The sequence below is a fragment of the Colletotrichum godetiae genome, assembly GCF_030913485.1.
Source record: "Colletotrichum godetiae strain CBS 193.32 chromosome Unknown BDP55scaffold_106, whole genome shotgun sequence".
Classification (NCBI taxonomy): Eukaryota; Fungi; Ascomycota; class Sordariomycetes; order Glomerellales; family Glomerellaceae; genus Colletotrichum; species Colletotrichum godetiae.
Window position 1 is genome coordinate 25,850 of NW_026851354.1, and position 22,331 is coordinate 48,180.

General features: G+C 51.9%; 7 protein-coding genes across 7 annotated transcripts; 3 read left to right on the plus strand and 4 right to left on the minus strand.

Moving 5' to 3' along the window:
- Nucleotides 1-301: 301 nt before the first annotated feature.
- Nucleotides 302-712, minus strand: BDP55DRAFT_639069 (uncharacterized protein; the record flags this gene model as incomplete). Its single annotated transcript, XM_060573194.1, has 1 exon — nucleotides 302-712. The coding sequence occupies one exon, from the start codon at nucleotides 710-712 to the stop codon at nucleotides 302-304; it is 411 nt and encodes a 136-aa protein (XP_060421831.1).
- A 1,533-nt stretch (nucleotides 713-2,245) lies between these two features.
- On the minus strand, nucleotides 2,246-4,745 carry BDP55DRAFT_639070 (cytochrome P450; the record flags this gene model as incomplete). The annotated part of the gene is made up of 10 exons (XM_060573195.1): nucleotides 2,246-2,296; nucleotides 2,370-2,737; nucleotides 2,804-3,207; nucleotides 3,283-3,421; nucleotides 3,486-3,560; nucleotides 3,617-3,701; nucleotides 3,766-3,848; nucleotides 3,898-4,067; nucleotides 4,198-4,589; nucleotides 4,659-4,745. 10 exons carry the CDS (start codon nucleotides 4,743-4,745, stop codon nucleotides 2,246-2,248), a joined length of 1,854 nt encoding a protein of 617 aa, XP_060421832.1.
- A 590-nt stretch (nucleotides 4,746-5,335) lies between these two features.
- On the plus strand, nucleotides 5,336-7,835 carry BDP55DRAFT_721706 (Alpha/Beta hydrolase protein). Its single transcript, XM_060578525.1, has 3 exons — nucleotides 5,336-5,672; nucleotides 5,753-5,982; nucleotides 6,047-7,835. The coding sequence occupies exons 1-3, from the start codon at nucleotides 5,455-5,457 to the stop codon at nucleotides 7,480-7,482; spliced, it is 1,884 nt and encodes a 627-aa protein (XP_060421833.1). The 5' UTR covers nucleotides 5,336-5,454; the 3' UTR covers nucleotides 7,483-7,835.
- Nucleotides 7,836-13,785: 5,950 nt separating this feature from the next.
- BDP55DRAFT_530428 (uncharacterized protein) lies at nucleotides 13,786-14,308 on the minus strand (the record flags this gene model as incomplete). Its single annotated transcript, XM_060567839.1, has 2 exons — nucleotides 13,786-13,953; nucleotides 14,012-14,308. Coding segments are annotated over 2 exons (465 nt in total), but the record flags the coding sequence as incomplete, so codon positions are not given.
- Nucleotides 14,309-14,347: 39 nt separating this feature from the next.
- BDP55DRAFT_699234 (amidase signature domain-containing protein) lies at nucleotides 14,348-16,458 on the minus strand (the record flags this gene model as incomplete). The annotated part of the gene is made up of 4 exons (XM_060577873.1): nucleotides 14,348-15,237; nucleotides 15,302-15,397; nucleotides 15,464-16,058; nucleotides 16,159-16,458. The coding sequence occupies 4 exons, from the start codon at nucleotides 16,456-16,458 to the stop codon at nucleotides 14,348-14,350; spliced, it is 1,881 nt and encodes a 626-aa protein (XP_060421835.1).
- Nucleotides 16,459-17,439: 981 nt separating this feature from the next.
- Nucleotides 17,440-19,206, plus strand: BDP55DRAFT_735220 (uncharacterized protein; the record flags this gene model as incomplete). The annotated part of the gene is made up of 1 exon (XM_060580292.1): nucleotides 17,440-19,206. The coding sequence occupies one exon, from the start codon at nucleotides 17,440-17,442 to the stop codon at nucleotides 19,204-19,206; it is 1,767 nt and encodes a 588-aa protein (XP_060421836.1).
- A 492-nt stretch (nucleotides 19,207-19,698) lies between these two features.
- On the plus strand, nucleotides 19,699-21,543 carry BDP55DRAFT_568121 (FAD dependent oxidoreductase; the record flags this gene model as incomplete). The annotated part of the gene is made up of 8 exons (XM_060570648.1): nucleotides 19,699-19,732; nucleotides 19,788-19,832; nucleotides 19,892-19,995; nucleotides 20,059-20,617; nucleotides 20,674-20,921; nucleotides 20,975-21,190; nucleotides 21,243-21,335; nucleotides 21,397-21,543. 8 exons carry the CDS (start codon nucleotides 19,699-19,701, stop codon nucleotides 21,541-21,543), a joined length of 1,446 nt encoding a protein of 481 aa, XP_060421837.1.
- Between the last annotated feature and the right edge of the window lie 788 nt (nucleotides 21,544-22,331).

Sequence of the window (22,331 nt, forward strand, 5' to 3'; positions counted from 1 at the left end):
CGACCAGCGAATACCTGGTGTTGTATGTTTTTGGTGTTTTGGTGGGTTCACGATGCTGATTGTGGTGGTTACGGGTCTGTTTGTAAGTGTGCCTAGACAGGGGCAATCTGGCCTCCACAAGTATATTACGTTTCCTGCCAATGCCGCAAAAGGTCTTATAAAGTCCGTTACTCAAATAAAAGCAATTGGCAATGTATTCGTCTGTCCAAAATACTATCAAGGAAGAAAATGCACACGCCCCACTGGCTCTATGGCGTTCCCCATTTGCTTGATCTTTGTAGAGCGTAACACCTGCGACTTTTCAACCACCAACCCCACCACCAATTACCCGTCCGCCGTAGTAGGGCACGAAAACACCCCCGCGGTAGCCTCCACCAATCCCACCCACTCGACACGCGCGTTTCCCAAAACCGTCAGACTCGAATTCTTGTAATGGGATATCAGCCGGAAATAGTTCGTGCCGCTTTTTGAAGGCGTCGGTGCTGTCGTAGACTTGTGCGTTCTTTAAGTCGACTCTTGAGCCGATAGCGTGTTCTTCTTGACTGTTGAACATGTAGTACGTTCTAGGTGGTGCCTGACCGTCGCAGTTGGCTTCAGCTACTACTTTCTCTTGTACGTCGGCACAATACACTTTGTCGGCATTGGCACCCTGAAGAAAGAGAAAGGCTGCCGCCGCAGATCGTAAGCCTTCGAGGTTTGTATGGCGTTTCATGATAGTCGAGTTAAAACATGCAATGAAGACGACTTCGGGGGTCTCGGGACTCGTCAGGGCATATGCGACTGTTTGACAGCGTGCCGCCCTTATTATAATTCGCTGTCTCTCCTGCTTCTGCTGCTTCTGCTGCTTTTGCATAGACTCCTAGCAATGAGACGTATAATGGTACACAGAGCCGACTGTATTGAGCGATATAATCTGCTTCGGATAAAGTATAATACAGACATAATAGTATCATGCGCTCACAACCTCACCTACACATGAGTTGAAAGAGAAGGGATCGTCCAATCCAAGTAGTTGCTTTACTCGACAGGCCTCGATTTTGAATCTGGCGCCGAGTCAATCCTCAAGAGCAATTAAGTAAAGTTCTGTCCGTGCTCTAACGCATGTAGGGATAGCGGGGCGCGAGTACTATACTTCCTGACCGTGGTGGCCATACTGATTCATTGAGGGATGTCGGTTTGCCCGAACCTCTAACAGTGCCTTCTGTAAGATGAGCTAAAGTCTGCTAAGGCCAGATGTAACCTGCTCCGATTGCCCGGTTCAATGCGTGCGCCAACGGTCCTCATTTCCACGACTCAAGAGACCTGAGCAGTCTTTTCCAACGTGACTTACCTCTCAAATAGCCCTTCATCTCCCCGTGACGCTCATAATGGCGCGGTTGACCGCAAGATTAGTTAAACAAGGCCAGGAAACCTTGTTTCCTGCGAGCTCGCAGCATGTGGGCAGTCCTTCGGAGAAGTGGAGGAAAATAAATATATCAGCATGTCCTGGATGGCGCCAAAGAGTTAAGTCTTGTCTGCTTACCACCTCACTGTGGCCACCCCTCCTGAGACATATGCTCTCCGATACTCTTTCAAGATGCGCTTCTTTTATTTACTTCCACTCTTTACTTCGGCAGCGTTTGCTGCAGACCAAGGCAAAGGTTGCGGGGCTGTAGATGCTGTAGACTGTTCGGGGAACAATATTGTGAAGTGCTACACTTTTCCGGGGAGAAGTGGACTGACCTGGAACTATGTTAGTCTCCGTCCTCGAGCAATTATCCCATCGGAACCATTAGAGCTGACTTCAACCAAGGTCGACTCATGCGCGGACAAAGGACAAGTGTGTAGAGCTGGCGCTTGCGACACCATCCCAATCAGTGCCAATCAAGGCAAGGGTTGCGATCTGAGAAACGCGTTTGGATGCTCTGGCAACAACATTGTGCAGTGCTACACTTTCCCCGGGAGGAATGAGATGACATGGAACTATGTGCGTGACCATGTCCTTCCTTTCATGAATCATCGAACTAATTAGCATCTAGTATCAATCATGTGCGGACAAAGGCCAGATTTGTAGCGGAAACGTCTGCCAATCTTGCAACTAGTCACCATCTTACGATTGAATAATCCTTGCTCCAACATATCACAAAACTAGCAACTTCTTTGTTACAAAGTGTGGAAGCAACAGAACAGAGCACTGATCACGATCCAATCTGGTTGCCCATACCAGATCAAGCTATAGCCTCGAATTGTTCCTTTTGGTGCCACATCATACAGCTTTGTGCCGAATTAAGACTACGCCCTGCTCATTGGGCAACGTCTAATGAGGTTATAAGTCAGCTGACAACTCTGTGTTGACTTTCCCTGGCCATTCGAGCTGTTCATTGTCTTACCTGGCCCTGAATCTCCATATTCTCATACCGACACTGACCCTCCGGCATTTTGATGTTGTAGTGCTTCAAGATCTCCACCAAGACCATCTTGGTCAAGAGGTCGGCGAGGAACCTTCCAGGGCAGGCAGCTCTACCATAACCCCAGGCTAGATCTGTTTTACTCACACTTAAGACCTGAAACTTTGACCGAGCTTCGTCCGATTCTTGTCTCTTGTTGTAAAATCGCAAGCCATCGACCTCAGAGGGGTTATGGTAGAGGGCCTCATCCGCATTGATGGCCCCAGTGGCAACTTCGATTCTTGCACCTTTGGGGATGTGAAACCCGTTGGAGAGTGTGACTGGACCGGTAGCCTTGCGCTGGAAGGTGGCTATTATGAGCGTAGGTATTAGACTATTTCTCCAGCTTGAGTGAATAGTGGGAAAAGATGACTTACTCAGGTCAGGAGAGCAAAATCTTTGGACTTTCTTTACAAAATTGTCCAATTTCTCCAATTTGGAAGCCGCCCGCCGGGTGAGCACAACTCCATGCTCTTCAGTATCCTCTTCTATCTCCTGGCGCAGTGCTGGCAGGTACTGCGAACGGCTGGCTAGATCGTAGAGACATTGTACAATGGTCGTTGTGGTAGTGTGGATGCTTGCAGCGCACAAGGGCATCTGAATATCCATCTGAAGTCGCAAATCGTCCAGGTACTGCCCATCCTCATTGACATAATAAAAAACGCTTGGCGGATCAGACAAAGGCTTGAGGCCGTTGGCCTTTTTGTTCTTCATCTGTCTCAAGACCATCTTCTCACCGTTTCTGTATTGCTCGGCAAGACCCGAGAAGCCAGGGAGATACCTGTACAGAACAGGAAGAAAGAACGACGGTCATTGCTTTGCACCTACAGCGTAGACAATCTGATTGATGATAAACGTGCTTGCTACGTCAAGAAAGTCTTCGTCTGTGGCAGCATCGTGCCCAAGGAAGCCTCGGACGTTTGCTTTGGTTATAAGTGGAATGATGGATGACCATACGTTGATCGAAACCCAGTCTGTGGTTGTCCATGAGGTACCTATGATCAGTATATGTCTTGAAACGCCATCAGCAGGACCCTGATGGATTCAAACTTTGCTTACCTTTGCCTTTTGATGTAGGCAACAGACCCACAACATGATGCATGACCATGTCCTGAAATATTTCGGCGTAAGAGTCTGACAGCACGGCAGCCAGAATCGCGAACTCGACTTGCATGGGGCCATGATCGCACCTAGCGCCGGATTGAACTTTGCAGAAAATAACTTGATAGACCAGGCTGGAAGGGCGCCAACCTTGGTGTATCGTTCAAAAGTGAACTGATTTCTGTCAGTTTTCAGGGCATCGGATCAGAGCAGAAAATTTTTAGCTGTGTCCACAAACATCATTGAGAGCAGCACCCAAGCTGAGGTTGGGATTGCTCTTCAACTCGTCCATGAAACCAAGATGTAAAACGATATTGAATCCTGATCAGTGAGTTGCATGTTAGCATTGCAGGCGAGAACTGTCAAGTACCAGGTCGAATATGCGATGGAGGAAGAAGTGAACCTAATGGAGTGTCGATAGCGAAGATTTCATTCTTGAAAGCGTTGCCCCCCGTACTCGATAGCTTCTTTTTCTTTGGGCGATAGCGACGGGTCGTCGACACTCGGCATTTCGAGACTCGGCAGTAAATTAACTTGTCACTGTTAGCACGGATACTGCAAGTCCCTTTGGATGAACATAGTCTCACGGTGGACAGCTGTAACTGATCTGTAGTTTGATGCGAGTGTTGAAGCAATCAGTGACCCAACATCTCCTCCTTGTACGACGTACCGCCTAAAACTGAGCGATGTCATCGCCTTATTAATCACGCGTGCTGCATCCTGACTGGTGTAGGCCTGCGCTTGGCCCGGCCCCGAGCTGAGCAAATACCCTGGACGAGATGAAACAATGAAGTGATAAGACAAGTCAGACGAACTATACTTCTTCTGAACAATCTCTAGGAAAGGCATGAACTCAAAGGAAGCTACCTGGCCACCCATGAACCAGCACGATGGGAACAGCATCTTCCCTTTCCGAAATAGTCCAACGAAGTGGAGGTCGATATCCTCTTTGCCGGCTTCCTCATGGACGAAAATCTTGAAGTTGGGAAGTGAGTTGATGCGGGTTTCTTGGGCACGCCAGTTAAACTTTGTCAACCAATAGTGGGTGGTCGAGGTAAGCCACTGGTGTGAGATGCCGTAGCGCCCATCTTGATGTTGATTCTCCTAAGTCTCGGGTCCCACGCGTGAGACCTGTAAGAGGGTCCGAAGCTGGGAATATTCGCCGTCTGGGATGGAAAGGGTGAATGGTCGAGCGATACTGAGAACTGAGTATGGCATGGTAATCAGACTTGGGCAAGGTGATAAGAGAAGACGTGAAGACATCAAAGACCAGGGTTAGAGGGTTGACAAATAATAGGTTCCATTACGTTCACGTTGCTAAAAGCAATCGAGCCGCTGTACTTATAATTGTAACACAAGAGGCGAAGTGATTATCAGAGTTAATGTTCAGTCTACACGAGTACAAATGGTTCAAATCTAATGCAAGGCCTCGAGCCTCGGATGCTACAGCAGGGGGTTTGAAGTCACACCGCATTGAGAACCCCATTGAGAAGGGCCACCTATGCTTGACGTGCAGAGCTAGATTCCTTGGAGTGGGATAGCGACTCCACTAACTTGCAATGACAGTCACGTTTCAAATCATCTGTGAGTCACCCCGATGCATAACGGTCAAACTAAAACAGAACACGCCTCCTTGGTACGACCCAGCTAATTTAGCTACTGGCCGGCGTGACCACAACGCGCAGTACTGTAGGAACTCGAGCAGCTCAAACTTGCATTGGTCCGTGCTCCCGCTGTCTTACCTGGCCTCTGGCCAATGGAATGCCTCTAGGTATTCAGAATCTAAATCTCAAAAAGTCGTAGAGATCAGCGAGCTTTTGGTACTGAGAATGGGAAGGCTCGAATTTTTACGGTACTCGCCTATTTCTATCCAGCCTCCCAGCTCTTTGCTCTTCTAGTGCACCTAATCCACCAATTACACATCACGATGGCATCGTCATTTCAGGGAGACAACTTAGTCTCGGCTTCATTCCAAACAGCGACAAAACCGATCTGTATGCAGACCATCGTCGGCAAGAAATCGGCATTGTCTCAAGACGTCGAGGAATTCCGTGGCGTACCTTACGGCTACGTGCCTGGAAGATGGGAGCATTCACGACTGAGGGAGCGATTGCCAGATGATGTTTTAGACGCCACAAAAAATGGGTACGGGAATCTGCCCTTACGCGCTTACTTTTAGTTGTGCCAATGTTGGCATCAGATAGTAGCCGCTGACCATATCACAGTCCCAAGTGTCCTGCGCCAGGTGCAGCTGATTCGCGATCATTCCAATCATACTTGCCTTTCCCAAATGATGGCGAAGACGAGTTTGCATGTTTGAATTTATTCGTTGTCCGACCAAGCCAGGAGGCAGTCGCAAAGCTCTATGACACTTCCGAGCCGGTCAAATTACCCGTCATGATATGGATTCACGGTGGCGGTTTTGCAGATGGGTCATGTACCGACCCCGTTTGTGGTAGGTCGTATCTCGACGCTACCCCATCTATAGTTTTGTTCTCATCTAAGTATTCGTCATACAGATCCCTCCCGATTGGTACTCCGGGCTCTTAATAAGGGTACGCCTTTCGTCGCTGTTGCCATCAACTACCGTCTTAATATCTTAGGCTTCGGCGCCTCGTCCATCATGCTTGCGGCGCAAGATTCCGAGGCCCCTGTCAAAGGTGTAAACTTTGGCCTTCACGACCAGAAAGTCGCTCTTATCTGGATCAAACATCATATTGAAGGGTTTGGCGGTGACTCAACTAGAATTACCATCATGGGCCAATCTGCTGGAGCAACATCCTGCCATGTCCACCTGCTCGAGGCTGAGTTTGGCACAAAGAAGCCTTTGTTTCAGAAGGCTGCCCTGATGTCGGGTGCTTTTGGTGGCCTTGATGTATCACTCATCGAGAAGGCAGATGAGCGCTGGGAGAGACTCTGTCGGTGGTTTTCGATCCACGAACTAAGCCCAATGGACCGTCTAGACTTTCTCAAAACGGTAGCCACTCACGAATTGCTTCGCGCCGTATCAGAGCTTTGTTGGAGGTTCTTCACTCTCGTAATCGACGGTCTGACTATCAAACAGACTGATTCAGATGGCAACATCTCCGTGCTTCTTGGACACGATGATGTGCAAGCACATTCTAAAGTTATCGGGGACGATGTTCAGGTTCTGTTGGGCGCGACATCTCAAGAATTCCATGGCTTCGCCCGGATGGCAAACTGGAACTTCGAGGATTTCAACACAATTTTCAGACCTTGTTTTCCATCACACGAAGTCGCTGAAAGTATTCTAGAGGCATATGGCATCGTACGCACCTCCCGTAGCGAAGTTGTTCAAGATGGGTTAGCTCAATTTATCTCTGACGCCACTATGACATACACCAAAGTTCACTGCGCCGGCGAGCTTCTCAAGGCTCACCGTGGGATGCGGCAAACACCTTCCCGCCCCAATCCTAGATGCAATAGGATCCATCGGTATCTTGTGGAATTTGGTAATCCTTTTCTCGGACCGATGCACGGGATTGCTCATCATGGGGTGGACTTGATCTACTCATTTGGGAATTTCGAAACTGCATTGGAAGATTGCGATCGTGGAATACCAGAAGGATACGTCGAGCCCGGCCCAGACACACCGGACCATTTATTTCCCCGCCATTCACCCACTGCTGTAACAACTTCCTCGGTTCTATATCGCCAGCAAGATCATCAATCGAACCTGGAACTGAGTCGTCAAATGCAGGATGAACTCGTGGATTTTGTCGTACGAGGGCCGTGTTGTTCTGACGATTGCGGACATTCCGATCAAATGAAGCTTTATTGTTCTGATCGATCAGCACGCATGGAAAGTTGGACTGATGGCGAGAAGTGGAGAGTTAGGAAAGAAAGGTACGAGGTTTTGGGGAAGGATACGGCTTCCATGGTTTTCGCCTCAAAGAAACTCGTTGGGAATGTTTTGAACATGACATTAGAATAGCAGTTATACACAGTGGTGTGCTACCAAATGTAGCGCAGTTCAACCTTCAACAGCCACTCAAAGCTTTGCGAGTAGCCATCATCGCCGGTGATAGATACAATTTTACGAAGAACTCCATCAGTTATTATTGCGGACAGGAAGCATGAACAGATCCGAAGAACGATACAATATGTAGGCCTCGTGCTGTAGATAACTACTTTCAATATGATCAAGACGATACAGAACTGGGTAGCCCACCTGCACCGGGCGGTGGACCAGGAACCTTTCCAATGTCTTCTTTGTTTCGAGTCAGAAACGCGAGTGGCAACATAGGGGCCCACACAGCAATGCTATCTGGTGAAGCTGGCTCGCGCTGTGGTGGGTTGTTGCAATTCACCAGATCCCCATCCGTATAATGCTCCATCAGACAACTTCCCTCTCGCCTAATTTTTCTTGGCATCTGCTGTTAGTGAATGAGTGAGCCTACCACCAAATTACTAACAGCCGAAAACTCTTCACCTCCCCTTGCCGGAGCCCGCATCCGCGATGGCCTCACAGCCGCCGTCGGGCACCGGACTGATGTCGGCCGACCAAGCCGACCCCGAACCAGGCTCCGGGACACCTCCGGAGCCGAACCCCACCTCAAGAGCTAAGCGACGCCGCGACGTCGAGGCACAGCCGACCCGGCCCAGCCTAACGGGAAGCCAGCTTGATGCCACCACCGACGCCCCTACCTCGGCCGAGGGGCCCGCAGCCTCTACCGCATCTGCTCCGAGCGGATCTGCCACAGGGTCCGTCTTGACAGCCCTTGCAGAAGAAGCTAGACAGTACGAGGCACGGAAAGACGTCTTTCTGACCATTGCACGGTCCGTCGACAGCGTTGTCGCCAGCTTTGACGGTTCTAGAAAGCAGATCGCGAAAGAAGCCACTGCCTATGTCATTCAAACCCTCAAGAGACTGATCAATCACGAGACAAGCCCAATAGCGGCCCGGAGTTGGGCGGCTGTCGTCGCACCGATGGCGGGCAACACCACTGCGGCGACCCGGAGCGGCCAGAGCTGCCAGAGCTCTGCCCGCCCGAAGGCCACACTCCCCGCCGAGGATCAGCCGCAGGCGCAGCCGAAGGAGGACCTCCGCATCTTTGCCCGCGTCCCGGAAGAAAGCTTAGCGGCCGCTCGGAAGATCGCACCGTTCGCCGTACGACAGATCGTCTGTAAGGCCGTTGGCCTGGGGCTAGCGGACCTTCCCCACGTCTACCATATCAGCACAGGTTACTCTCTGAAGCCGCGAAACAAGCAAATACAGGAAAGACTACTTGCAAGTAAGGCAAAGCTGGCGGAATGCCTCGGCGCCCACCAGGTCGAGACGCCTATCAAGTGGTACACTTACGTTGTGCCGCGATGCCCAACAAAACTACACAGCATTGGCGGGGACGTCCTGGACCCAGCCACACTCGTTGAAGATGAGGTCTTCGCACAGACAGGACAGAAGCCTGTCCTTGCTCGACCGTCCCGCCTTGGGCCCAACCCAGTCACGAACGAAATATCTTGGCTCATATCATTCACATCAGAGGTCACGCCCTTCAGGCTCTTCAACCAAAGCGGCAGATCTCTGCCCGTCAAGAAACGAAGGACGCTCATCCGACACGACCCCGGCTGCCAGGGCTACCACTCCAACCGGTTCTGCGGACGACGACCGATCTGCAGCAACTGCGGAAGACCTTCCGATTCACACGAAACGGGACCCTGCATGGCCAGGCCCCAATGTGCCAACTGCTGCGGCCCCTTCCAAGCCAGCCACACAGACTGCCCAGCGAGGCCCTCGGCCGTAAACGGCGTCGTCTCCCTTCCCGGTCGAAAGGAGCGGGCTCGGATCCGGAAGGCCGGCCAGAAAGCATCGGACACTCTGTACAAGGCTACTCGATCCGACAGTAGCCAGGAGGCGGCAGGCGTCCCTACCTCCACCAGCCAGAACCAGCAACCCGGCGCCAAGCGCGCGCGCACGAGAACGCCCTCCGCAAGCTCGATCGTTTGCCTCGGTGACGGAAGCACTGACAGCAGCAGCATGGATGAAGACGAGGCGGACGAAGGCGAAGGCGAAGACTCCCCCGACAACACCTCCATCGACCGTCCCGTGCTACCCATGCCAAGCAGGAGCCAACGGGCAGCACAGAAGCCAAACTACAACGTCGCGAATGCCTACACCCACCTCGAACTCGACTCGGAGACGTAAGCCGAGAGCGGCGACCCCACGGATGCTACGCGTTGCGCAGGGCAACGTCGGAAAGATCTCCCCGGCGCACACGGCTTTCCTGCAGCTCTGCTGGGAGGCTCAGATAGATGTGGTCCTCGTCCAGGAACCCTGGACGGGCTGGAAGGACGGAAACGTGCAACTGAACACGCACCCGGGTTTCGACTCTTTCGTCCCGGTCGACTTCTGGGACAGCGAAGGAACCAGACCAAGAGTATTGACCTACACACGCAAAGGGATAGGGATGACGGTGGAGCAGCAGAGGCCTGTCCACACGAGAGACGTACTGTGGCTGGTGGTCGACAAAACGACGACTATCGTCAACGTGTACAGACAACCCCGCGACCCCCACAGCCGCACAACAGGGATACTGCTAGAACTCAAACCCCCGGAGCGAGCTTTGATCGCGGGTGACTTCAACGCGCATCACTACTCTTGGGAGCCCGGGACGAGGAACGGGAACCGGGGAGATGACATCGCAGGCTGGGCAGACGGCCACAATCTCTCTCTTATCAGCGAAGTTGGGGTGGCAACCCAGGATTGCGGACATGTCCTGGACCTGGCTTTCTCTAATATCCCTTTTGCGCACGCGCAGGTCAGCCCACAGCTACACCCGGGAGCTGACCACGAGGCCATCGTGGCCGTCATACCACTACTCAAACGCCCAGTGTCACAGGGAGAGGGCCACCCGCAGCCACGGCCACTGTCAGTGCCCGACTCGGCGCTGCCTCGGCTGAGAGACCTGATCGAAGGGGGGCTAGCTGCGATGCCCAATCTGGGGGATCAACCTACTCCGGAAGACCTGGACGGGCAGGCAAGTCACATCGTCGAGCTCTTCTCCCGAGCCATTGAGGCGGTCGGCAAGAAGAGAGGAAAACATGGTAAAGGCGCGGCTTGGTGGACGGAGGAATGCGCAGAGGCCCACAGAGCATACCGTGCTGCCCGCAACCAACAAGCCTGGGAGACGGAGCAAGATGCGCACCTTTATCTAATGGAGAAACGAAAGGCGTTCCTGAGCACGGTGAGGAAGGCTAAGCGAGCATACTGGGCCGGAAAGATCGATGGAGTCGCTTCAGACCGGGACCTGTACCAGATCATGGGTTGGCGGAAGGCGAGCCTACTGACCAGAGCACCCCCATTGGTTGTGGACAACCAGACGATCGAGGATACTAACGAAAAGGCTCAAGCGCTTCGGGGAGCCCTTCTCGACAGGTTTAGTGCGGAAGATGACGCACCGGGTGACCCGTTTGACGTACCCGTCGTCCCGAGGCGAGCGATTACTTGGCAGGACAATGTTAGCGGAGAAGAAGTGAAGACGGCCACCTTAACAAAGACAACGACCCCTGGTGTGGACGGCATCACAACACGCCTCCTCCAGGCATGCTGGGATGTCATCTCGGAACCGGTCAGGCAGCTATTCCAGTCCTGTATGCGGGCCGGCCACTTTCCTCTGCCCTTCCGCAGAGCTGAGGTGGTCATGATCCAGAAGGCCGGCAGGGATGCCTCCAAGCCCGGGTCCTGGCGGCCGATCGCGCTCCTCTCGTGCCTGGGCAAGGGACTAGAGCGACTGATAGCCAGAAGGATGGCGTCCCTGGCGATTGTCGAGCGCATCATCAGTCCGCAACAGATCGGGGCTCTACAAGGCAGGTCAGCCGTCGATCTGACGACCTGCCTCACCCACGACATCGAGATGGCCCTCCTAAAAGGACTCACGGCGACACTTCTGACTATGGACGTAAAAGGGGCGTTCGACTCCGTCCTTCGGAACCGGCTCGTCATTAGACTGCGTCAGCAGGGATGGCCACATGGCCTGACCAGACTGATCTTTAGCTTCTGCTGCAACCGCACCGCTAGAGTCCGACTGGAAGAAAGCACAACGGAGTACTTCCCGCTGTCATGCGGGCTGCCTCAGGGGTCACCACTATCTCCCATTGCCTTTCTGCTCTACATCGCAGAGATACTTGAAGACGACCCGAACGCGCGATTCGGGTACGCGGACGACATCGCCACTCTGGCCATCAGCCCCTCCCTGGAGAGCAACGTCGCAATACTCAACCGAAGCGCAGCCGGCATTCTCAGATGGGGCTTGGAGAACAAGGTCTCCTTTGACCCGAGCAAGTGCGAGGTCATCCACTTTACTAGGAAGCACGGCCAGCCAGCGGAGCTGCCAGAGGTCCGGGCGGGGGATTTGGTGGTCAAGGCCTCGACGAAACCTGTACGCTGGCTGGGTGTCTGGTTCGACAAGAGACTGTCCTTCCGGCACCATGTCGACGCAAAAGTAGCTGCAGCAAAGAGGGCAGCTCAACATCTGAGACAGCTTACGAACACAAAGAGGGGACTCCCAGCGGCCGCCGTGCGAAAAGCCGTCGTCTCCTGCGTACTGCCGATCGCGCTCTTCGGCGCCGAAACATGGTACGCAGGTATCACGAAGCCGGCTTCGAGACGCCAAGCGGAGACAGACACGAATCCGCCTCTCCAAGGAAGACCCGTCAACACAGGCCAAAAGGGGCTCGTGCAGAAGATCGACAGCGTCATTACAGCGGCAGCAAGGGCCGTTCTGCCTGTCTGGAGGACAACGCCAACCAGTAGCCTCCTCCGAGACGCCGGCTTACCGTCAGCCAAAGTCGCCTTAGAGGGCGTCCGCTTACGGGCCGCAGTCCGACTACAGAGGATTGATCGCCGACACCCGCTAGTCGCGCGGCTCTCCCAGCAGGGACAGCAACAGACGAGACTACAACGGACGGCTGAACTTCTGCCAAGATGCGGAAGACCAGCGTTCCTTCAATCACAGTACCTGCCAAGCTCACAGGATCAGATAGTAGTTCAATGCAAAGAAGAGGCTGCGAAAGCTTTCGAGCGCTGGCTAAAGACAGTACCGGAAAGCCATATGATCGTCTTCTCGGACGGCTCCAGGGCGACGAACGGAGCCGTGGGGTACGGCTTCGTCATCTACCGAGACTCCAAACGCATAGCACAAGGGTGCGGCCGACTCGGACTAGCAGAAGTGTTCGACGCCGAGGTCGAAGGGGCGCGAACCGGCCTCAGAAGGGCTCTGCTCACCAATCGCGGTCATCCAATCCACATATGTATCGACAACACCAGCGTTATACAAGGCATCCGCGGCAAGGCGCCGGACTCGTCACAAGACGCGTTCCTCGAAATCCAAGAAGCGGCCAGGATATTTGATATACGGACGCACTGGTCCCCGGGACACCAGGGCATCGAAGGAAACGAGGCCGCGGACCGGCTGGCCAAAGAAGGAACGACACTGCCGGCGCGGATGGGTCAAATGGCAACACTAGCGGGCATCAAGCGGCTTGCAAGGGAAAAATTACAAAGCCAGCACAGGAGATGGTGGTATAAAGAGCGAAGGCCGCGGTACGCGGACTTGGGGCTTGAGGCAGCTCTGTCCAGCCCTCCTGAACTGGCCTTGCCGCGGGCTACGTTACATCACCTGCTGGCGGCACGATCGGGTCACGGGGACTTCGAGCAATATCACCGACGTTTCAACCACGACGACGCTCTAATGATGTGCTCTTGTGGAGAGGCGAAAGACGTGGACCACCTGGTCTACTGTCGACTAACGCTGGCGAGGAGGCAACGGTGGCCGACCCTCCACTCTCGCAGTATGCCCGAGCCCATAGGCCCTATGGGATCTCTCGAGGCCTACTTCAAGAGATTAATCACCGACCCACGAGGCTTCGAGGCCTTTCTCCGCGTGACGGACTTCTTCCAGAAGATCTGTCTGCGGTAGCAGCATCCACACCTACGTAGATGTGAGTGCGGACTACAAAGAACCTCCCGATTCCAAGGGACGATTTGGGAAAGAATGAAACTGGGGCACCAGCGGGAACCGGGGACAGACAGAACGCGTAGTGGCCACAAGGCATGATTTGGAGGACGATGTAAAGAGACGACGTACTGTAGAGTAGGTAGCCTTGGCTCACGGCCCTCCACGCCATATACCCTTCGGGAGGTCTGCGGTAAGGGCTCTAGCCCGGCCGCCACGGCGTTAAATACAACAACAACAACAACATAATGCTCCATCACAAATTCATCAGGATCAAACCAACAGTCAAAAATTTGGCTTCCAAGCAGATGCCTGCCTATGCCCCAAACGAGTGACCATCCTCTTTTGGCCAAGAAATTATGACCCTTCAACTCGCTGTCAAAGTCATCGACCTCGAAGCTGCAATGGTTTGCGGTGCAGCCCGTGATATCCCCAGCAGAAACGAAAAGGTTCTGAGAACAGATGGTTAACAACATTATCTGAGGGTTGTAGCCGCCAGGCGGAACTTACGTGATGATCAACGTACTGTTCACCTTTATCGAGGTGCATGAACGTCATGATATTTTTCCCAGTTTGTGGATTGAAGAGAGAATCGGTCGCTGTGAGTGTGAGAGTATCGAAGTACCATTGGCGGACCTTCTCAAACTCCGCATGGTTTACTTCATAACCATAGTGTCCCAATTTTTGAATTTCGCTAGGTCCGTCGTCGAACTGCTGGAACTCCCCCTTGCGGGTTTTCGTATTCCAAGTATTGTAGGTTAACTTCTTAGGTACTTCGTCTTTGGCGATTATTGGTTCTTGGTGGCCCATCTCTGTCTAGGCCGACGACTCGAAATTTAGCTCTGATCAGTACAAATTACTTCCTCCGTCAACGCTGCTCCTGCCCACCTGGCTAATGTTGACAATACCAGCCATGACTAAATCTTCCACCAGCGAGAAAAGCATTCCATCACAACCTTTTGCAGCCATGAGGTCGACCGTGACAGGCAAGTATTCTGTATGATTCGTGACGAATGATTGATATGCTATCTGTCCGACCGGTACAACAATGTCAGGAACCCCACTCATCACTGAGATGCGGCTTGTAGAAAATCCTCGCGGTGTCTGTGGCCCGGTAGTGTAGGTATCTCGAGATGTATCTTTCGGCGTTCGGGGGACATACAAAAACAGACTGTCAGAGCAAGACACAGAGTCGCGATACATGACTTCGGAATTGAACCAATCCATGAAACGAGTTTTGTTCTTGATATCATCCTCGATGGTAGAGGAGGAAGCGTCGCCTAACGCCCAGCGTTGTCTTGGCGCAGGGTTTACGTGAGGTAATCGTCCGTCATTAACGGCGGCGTAATCAGCAAAGAATGGGTCTCTGACAAGTCGCGCCTGTTCTTTAGCAGAGAGAATTTCGTACGTGTTGTTGATGAAAGAGAGAAGATCTGGAGTGTCCGGGTTCGCCGCAGCCCACGATTCGGTAAGATTAAACGGCATACCAGTTGCGGAAAGAAACGAAGTGAATCGCGACAGGAAATTTCCCAGAGTGACCTTGAGTTGATCGTTACCGTCAACATCAAATCCAACAGTGAGAACTTTTTGCGGGTAGCAAGTCGACAGATTCATCCCAGAGCGATACAGTGCCTGCGCCGCTTTGGTCCAGAGGCCGGGGTCTCGCGCAAAAAGCCCCGCCGTGTCGAACTCTGGAGCGAGCGGCATAGCAGCATCCAAGGAGACAAGGCCGTGACCTAAATTAAACGGAGTCAGCACCGTAGCATTTGCATTCTCATTGTGTCGTTTGGCAAAACTTACTTGGTCTGTTGCCAAATATGCCCTGAACTTGACTCGGCGATCTTATGCTACCACCTGTGTCTGAGCCAAGTGCAATATCAATCCATTCGTAAGCAGCTTGATACCAATTTCCATGTTAGTAGATGACATACGAGCACTCAAGATACAGCCCATTTTACACACCTATTCCAGCTGCTGGGCCGGCAGAAGACGATGATGGATCCTGACAGCCATCGGCTCGAGGATTGAACGGGGCATGATAGTCCACCCAGTCTGCGGTTGCACTCTCGCCATTGGCAAACTGACTTGTCTTCATCTTGCCCACCAAGACAGCGCCTGCATCGATCAGGTTCTGCACCGCATTTGCCGTGCGGTTCGCTGGAGGATAAAGGTGGTACCACGCCCTATTCCCATTGGAAGTCTTTACCCCTCGAACGTCAAAAATATCTTTGACACCAACGCGTACGCCTGCCAACGGCTTTTCGATAGTCGGTCGGTAGTATAAACGGGATGGAACGGCCACCGCCAGCGACTGCCCGGGAACGTTTGCCGGCAACACTGAGAAGGATCCGTCTGTGCTGGGGATGATAGTCTCACTGAAAGCTCCCTGTACGTCCGGATACAACCGATATGCTTGGTGAAGGAAGCCACCTGTGGTAAGGAAGTAAGGGCCATCAGGGACAACTGAACTATTCATGAAATGCGAATGACTCCATATAAAAGTAGAATTGCCTAGCTGTGAAACGCTGTGACCTGGCTCACTGCTCTCTTTGTTGTGCTGGACGAACACCACTTTACCCATAAGTGAGAGTCAGTCACAGTTGTAGGCCAGCTGAAAGAATAAGACAAGGTGCTGAAAATGTTGATCATTTCAGTACCCACTTACCTTGACGAAAGCCGACTTGGAACACATCATCTGTTTTTGCAAAGCTCTCGAGTACGTTTTCAACACTTTCATGCGTTGGTTTCGTTGAATTGAGGTTGACGACCGTGACGGGAACTGGGCCAGTTCCATCTGGAATATTTCGGGAATAATTGTCGATTTTCGCAGTGATTTCTGGGAGGATAAAATAATTGATAGAGTCTAGTTGAACGGTGATACCAGTTGTGAACGCCGAGTGTGCATGAGCAGATCGCAGCTGCAGAACCACGCCCGCAAATATGTAAGCTGCCCACATGATGTGCGAAAAGTTAACCGTCGAATCCTCGGCTCGGGGAAATCAAGCGGCCTACTCGCCAGTATATATCACATGGGACTTCCTAATTGCGGACAGCCTCACAGGTTTATACTCTCACCTAAATAAAGTACGAAAGGAGAAGACATTTACGTGGTTCGCGGCTTCTGATGCAATATTCACCGAACTTGGTGTCAGAACTTCTTAGCAGCGGGTATGTTGATGCAAGCGGGGAAAAAAAGCGCTACAAAGTTGTGGACCGGTCCGTGACCGCCGACGGCATTTCGAAGTTGAACGAAGCCTTTCGGGTTGCCATTACGTTCCCAAGAGACCGGTCACCTTCTTCTGAAACCTTGATGGTCAAGTTCAGGCGATACCTTGATAGATACTCACTAGTAATTTGACTTAACACTCAATACTCATAGGATAGAGGAAGATCAGCGATGAAGACATGGAAGTTGGTACAAGGGCAGCTTGCATTAGCTTAGGAAATATTGCAACCATGCAAGTCTCGCCCCGCTGCATCTAACTTCAAGCAGTGTTGCAAATTTCTATGAGCAATTTGTATCATGCTGCAAGGGGTGGTGGGCACGTTACCTGCAAGTATGTAGTGCTATCACAACTTTCGCCCATTGCCCACTAAGGTGGTCGCTGCCAGAAGCATCCGGGATACACAGATATGGTCGACTCTGTGTGCTGCGGATCAGTCAAGTGAAGTGGGTAGACTCGCAATATCCATGTTAAAAACGAGTAGTGAATATTAAGTACGCTGCAGCAATAACTATCAAGGTGATCGCTGCTTCAGGGATGATTTCGAGCTCACCCAAGAAGCGCGATGGTCAATCGCATTCTCGGTTGTAAATAGGCTGGTACTCCAGGCATGATGAATCCTATTGCGACCGGAGCAAGTTGAATCTTTTCTTCAGCGGACATACCTTCTCCATCTAGGCCTAACTCTTTGATACAGAGGCTTCAGCGTTCACAATGTCAATCCGACTTGCAACCTACCTGTTATTGACTCTCGGCAATCCTGCCTTGAGTCGAGCCGCGCCCCAATACCATGAGCAAATGAGAGCTCCCATTAACCAACCACTATTCCATGAATTCGACTCGAATGGCGCCTGGTACGAGCAAGTTGCCACTCTTGACGGAAGCTCGGCCTCAGTTAAGAACACCAATGTCTCCATTGCCATCGTTGGAGCGGGCATCTCTGGTCTCGCCACAGGTCTGATGCTGGACAGTGTCGGTGTTCATAACTGGGAACTCATCGAGGCCAGCGAACGCGTAGGAGGCAGATTCAGAACCATCTTCGTTGGCGACACAGAGGAATTCGCAGAGATGGGCCCAATGAGGCTGCCATACAAGGTCACATACAAGAGCGACAACTCCACGCACGAGTATACGGATCACCAGATGACTTTTCAATTGGCCGCGCTGCTCAATGAAATCAACAACTACGACCCTGATCTGATGATCAATTTCATTCCCTGGATCCAGCATCATCCAAATGAGCTTATTGCTCTCGGGACTAAGAGGCACCCAGATGGCAGAGTCCCAACCCGCGCGGAAATTGCAGCAAACTCCAGCTTGGGTGCACCTCCTATCATGATGTCAGCTGAGTACAACACCACCAAGAAACAGATGAACAAAATCCTCAAGAACGAGACTCTCTTGAGAGAGATTCAAGCGGATGTCTGGACTGTGCATAAGCGAGTTATGGATGAGGGTTACGACGACTGGAGCGAGCAGTCCTTAATGCGCAATCGATTCCAGGCTGGCGAGAATGTCACCGATGCTATTTGGACTGCGACCGACTATGATGTGTTCTGGGATGAGATGGTTCACAACTCCAACCTTGGGCTCGATGGGTCACCAGACTCTCTCGGAGAGACCGAGTGGAAGTGCGTTGATAAAGGTTTCAACCGTATCTCGGATGCCTTTATTCCGCATGTCTCCAGCCGCCTCACTCTCAACAGAAAGATCCGAAAGCTGGAGTCATTTGAGGGACTTGATGGTCGCACGCTCACTCGTCTGTCTTGGTATCCCAATACGAAGAATAGGACACTCGAGTCCAAAGAGTACGACTATACCATAATGGCCGTCCCTTTCACCATGACTCGTTTCATGGATCTACCTCAATTCTCCTCCGTCCTCGATCGGGCTATCAGTGAAGCCGGCCTGCGATTCAAGTCGGCTTGCAAGGTTTCGCTCTTATTCTCTGAGCGGTTCTGGGAGAAAGGTGAGCGACCTATCTTTGGCGGTTATTCCAGGCCTGAAGACAAGGCCGTGGGAGCCTTGTATTACCCTGTCTACGGCTTGAATGAGTCTCGTCCCGGCCTCATCACACATTACCGAGGAGGAGACTGGAGCGACAGATTTCTTAGCTTCACTGAAGAAGAGCACGTGGGCTTGGTATTGGATTCTATTGCCAGCCTCCACGGTGAAGAGGCTCGTGATCTGTACACCGGGGATTACGCACGCCTCTGCTGGCTCGAAGACGAGCACACGGCTACCTCCTGGTGTCGTCCAGACATTCAGCAGCACAAGCTGTACATTCCGTCATATCACCGAACGGAGCACAACACCATTTTCATTGGCGAGCACACAGCCCCGACACATGCATGGATCAGCTCGTCGCTGCACTCCGCCGTGAGAGGTTCGGTGCAGCTACTACTGGAGTTGGGATTGATCAATGAAGCAAAGGAACTCAACGCTAGGTGGATGGGTAGATGGATCAAAGAAGGAAAATGAGACTTACTTCTGGACCTTGCATCTGGTTTGCGCCCAAAGAAGAACTAATAATGTTGAGATTGGGTGTCGGCAATTGAGAAGTACACAAATACCTTCGTGCGAAAGTACCTAGATAGCTTTATGTTTGTCAACGTCCAGTAAAATTGCAATGAGACTTGGCCTGCTCTCATGCGTAGAAAATCACTGATCGGACTCTTCGGATATCTTAATCAAGTCAAACTTGCTGAAGCATCAGTATCCTCTGCTATCATTGCATCTTCTTAACTGTTGTCTTGGCCGCGGGAGAGTTGTGGAGCTACTACTACATTATGCGGCAAGTCATCCGATTCTTGATGGCGTGCCAGCTCCAACCGACTATTTCCGCACCTTGATAGGCATGGATCAGCGATCTCGGAAGCATTAAAGCGTATTACTCCCCGCCTCCCACAGCATCGCGGCTTTTCACATTATCCGAGTTGACAAGAAAAGCAAATAAGTGAGAAGTAAAGCATTATGTCCGAACCAAGATCGGTCGCTATCGTGGGCGGTACGTGCAGTGGTCGCAATCACATCTCGCAAAACAAATGATTGATTTCCGTCAGCTGGCATTTTCGGTCTCTCTCTAGCTGTTGCTCTAAGCAAACGTGGTAAGCGCAATTTACTGCCATGCCTAGATATGGGACTCGACCTAATACTTATCTCCCAGAGCACCGCGTGGTTGTCTTCGACAGATACCGTTATGACGAGACGCACTACGAGCCCGACTTGAATGGAAATACGCAGGCTGCGTCGGTAGATCACAACAAGATCGTAAGTTTACTGAAACTGTGATCGAGAGCACGAGTCAAGTTGTACTCAAATCGTCATCTCTAGTTCCGAGCTTCTTATGGGAGTAAGCTTCATTACCAACGTCTCGCGTTCGAAAGTCGCGCTGCATGGGAGGAGATCAACGAGAAGAGACATCAAGAGGGTGATGAGTTCGATCGATCAGATCTTTTCAGCGGGTGCGGCATGCTCCGAGTTCAGCCCACCGCTGAGCTCGATCCACTTGAGCGTGAGACACTGAGCAACTTTGAACGAGACGGCCTCAGAGATACTCAATTCGTCAAAAGCGATCAGACTGATCGAGGTCGAGCGGCTGAGCGTGGATGGGAGGGAAAGCTTCTGGATTTCGAAATCCCGCAAGCATCACCTGCTCAGACTTACGAAGCCGTTTTGGACTCAACTGCCGGGTTCACAAAATGCAGTGAAGCCTGCGCTTATTTTTACAAGTTGGCCTTCCGACAGGGCGTTGAGTTTCACTTTGGTCCCGAGAAGGGTGCCTTTGACAGTATTGTTGAAGAAAATCAGTCGCTATCACACCTGAAGAAGGCAGTCGGGATCAGAACCAAAGACGGAATCGTTCACAAAGCGGACGTCGTGGCTATTGCCGGTATGCACACTCTTTTCTGCAATCATCTCCGAGGTTGCGCGACTAATCATCAAAAGCTGGATCCTTCTCAACGCAGCTATTACCTGATTTATCTTACCACCTCGAGTCGTCTGCAGGAAGCGTAGTCACCTTCAAGGTGGACAAGAACGACGCGAATCTGTGGAACAAGTACTCCCCTGAACGTTTCCCAGTCATTACCTGGAGGAGTGCCCCACGCAACCCGAGCGGCAAAGACACGGGCAGTGTTTATGTCTTTCCTCGGACTGCTGACGGTCTCATCAAGATCGGATTCCGAGGCATCAAGGTACTTGTCCGTCGCCTATTTCGCGCGAATAAGGCTAAAATGAGACCCCCTAGTTCACCAACTTCCAATACGCGCCCTCGGAGGCAGGCTTCACTCAGGATGGCCAATGGAGTGTGCCTCTCCCGCCTTCTGACTGTGGCATAGTCCCGGACCCTGCAAGAGAGGCCATCCGAAAGTTCGTCTCCATCTTCCTTCCGGAGTTCGCCGATAAGGACTTCAATTCGACTAAGCTATGCTGGTATACCGACTCACTGGACAATTCATTTGTCGTAAGTCAGCTCTACACTGGATCAAAACTTGTTCCCTTGCTGACCTCTGTAGATTGACCATGTTCCTACTTATTCTGGAGGATCTGTCTTCGTTGCAACCGGAGGCAGCGGGCACGGGGCCAAGTTTCTTCCCGTTCTTGGCCAGGTGGGTAGCAAAAGCTTCGATTATTCTTGGCATAAAGTAGACTGACTGACATTATCTACAGCACGCAGCCGACATTTTGATACACGGGGACCAAAGTTCCTCATTCATGAGGCAGCACTGGCGCTGGAGAGACAAAATTCACAGGGGCAACGGCCTAGAGGAGGGGCCTGAAGGACAGAGAAACATTGGAGGATCAAAGGAGGCTTAGTCACTTGAACGGCATACGAATCAATGACATTGTACTCATTCTCACAAGTCCACCTCCCAATTTGATCACGGTCAACATACATCCTCGGACTCTTCGGTCTTCAGGTCGCATGTCATATTCATACAAACTCTGAGTCATTTAGAATATGCTCCACGAAGCGAGGAATAAGCCTCATCCCTTGACCCTTTCTGAGCACGGTGTGACACCCCCGTCAACACGAAACTCATAGTTTCAATCTACCAAAGACGACAATACTTCGGGCCGGTCGCCAAGAAGGCTTGTTGTCCGAGAGGCCAGAGTCTCAGATCGGAATTATGACCTAAAGGAATAATAGCTTACGTCTTCCCATGGACGGGTTTTGTTGGTTGCATGGAGATCTGCGCGGGCCGCAGGGGCAATGAGCGACCTTGATGTCCTCGCTTTCACCCCCATGCCCCCTTCCCATGCATCACCATAGCTGCTCACGGAAATTGATTTCATTTGCTGGTTGTTTTTTCACTTGACTGGCTATGAGAAGAACCTCACTCGGATTTCACCGAGTGCCTTCCAGCCGGTCGAAGATGATTCCAATCCTTGTTCCTGGCCACCTTTGCGGTTCATTGTCTGCAGATCATCGTATCTGCAGACAATGAACCGCAAAGGTGGCCAGGAACAAGTAAGAATCGGTAGACTGGTAAGATTTAAGACTGTCACGATGTTATTTAAACCGTCTAGAATTCAGTTATTTCTCCAAAATCATGGAAATCGAGTTTGACTCTCCCTAGACCACTCTATCCCAAACATTCTTT

Coding starts and splice junctions, on each gene's coding strand:
- BDP55DRAFT_721706 (XM_060578525.1), top strand. CDS start 5,455: ATGGCATCGTCATTTCAGGGAGACAACTTAGTCTCGGCTTCATTCCAA. Junction 5,673..5,752: donor TTAGACGCCACAAAAAATGG/GTACGGGAATCT, acceptor ACCATATCACAG/TCCCAAGTGTCCTGCGCCAG. Junction 5,983..6,046: donor ATGTACCGACCCCGTTTGTG/GTAGGTCGTATC, acceptor TTCGTCATACAG/ATCCCTCCCGATTGGTACTC.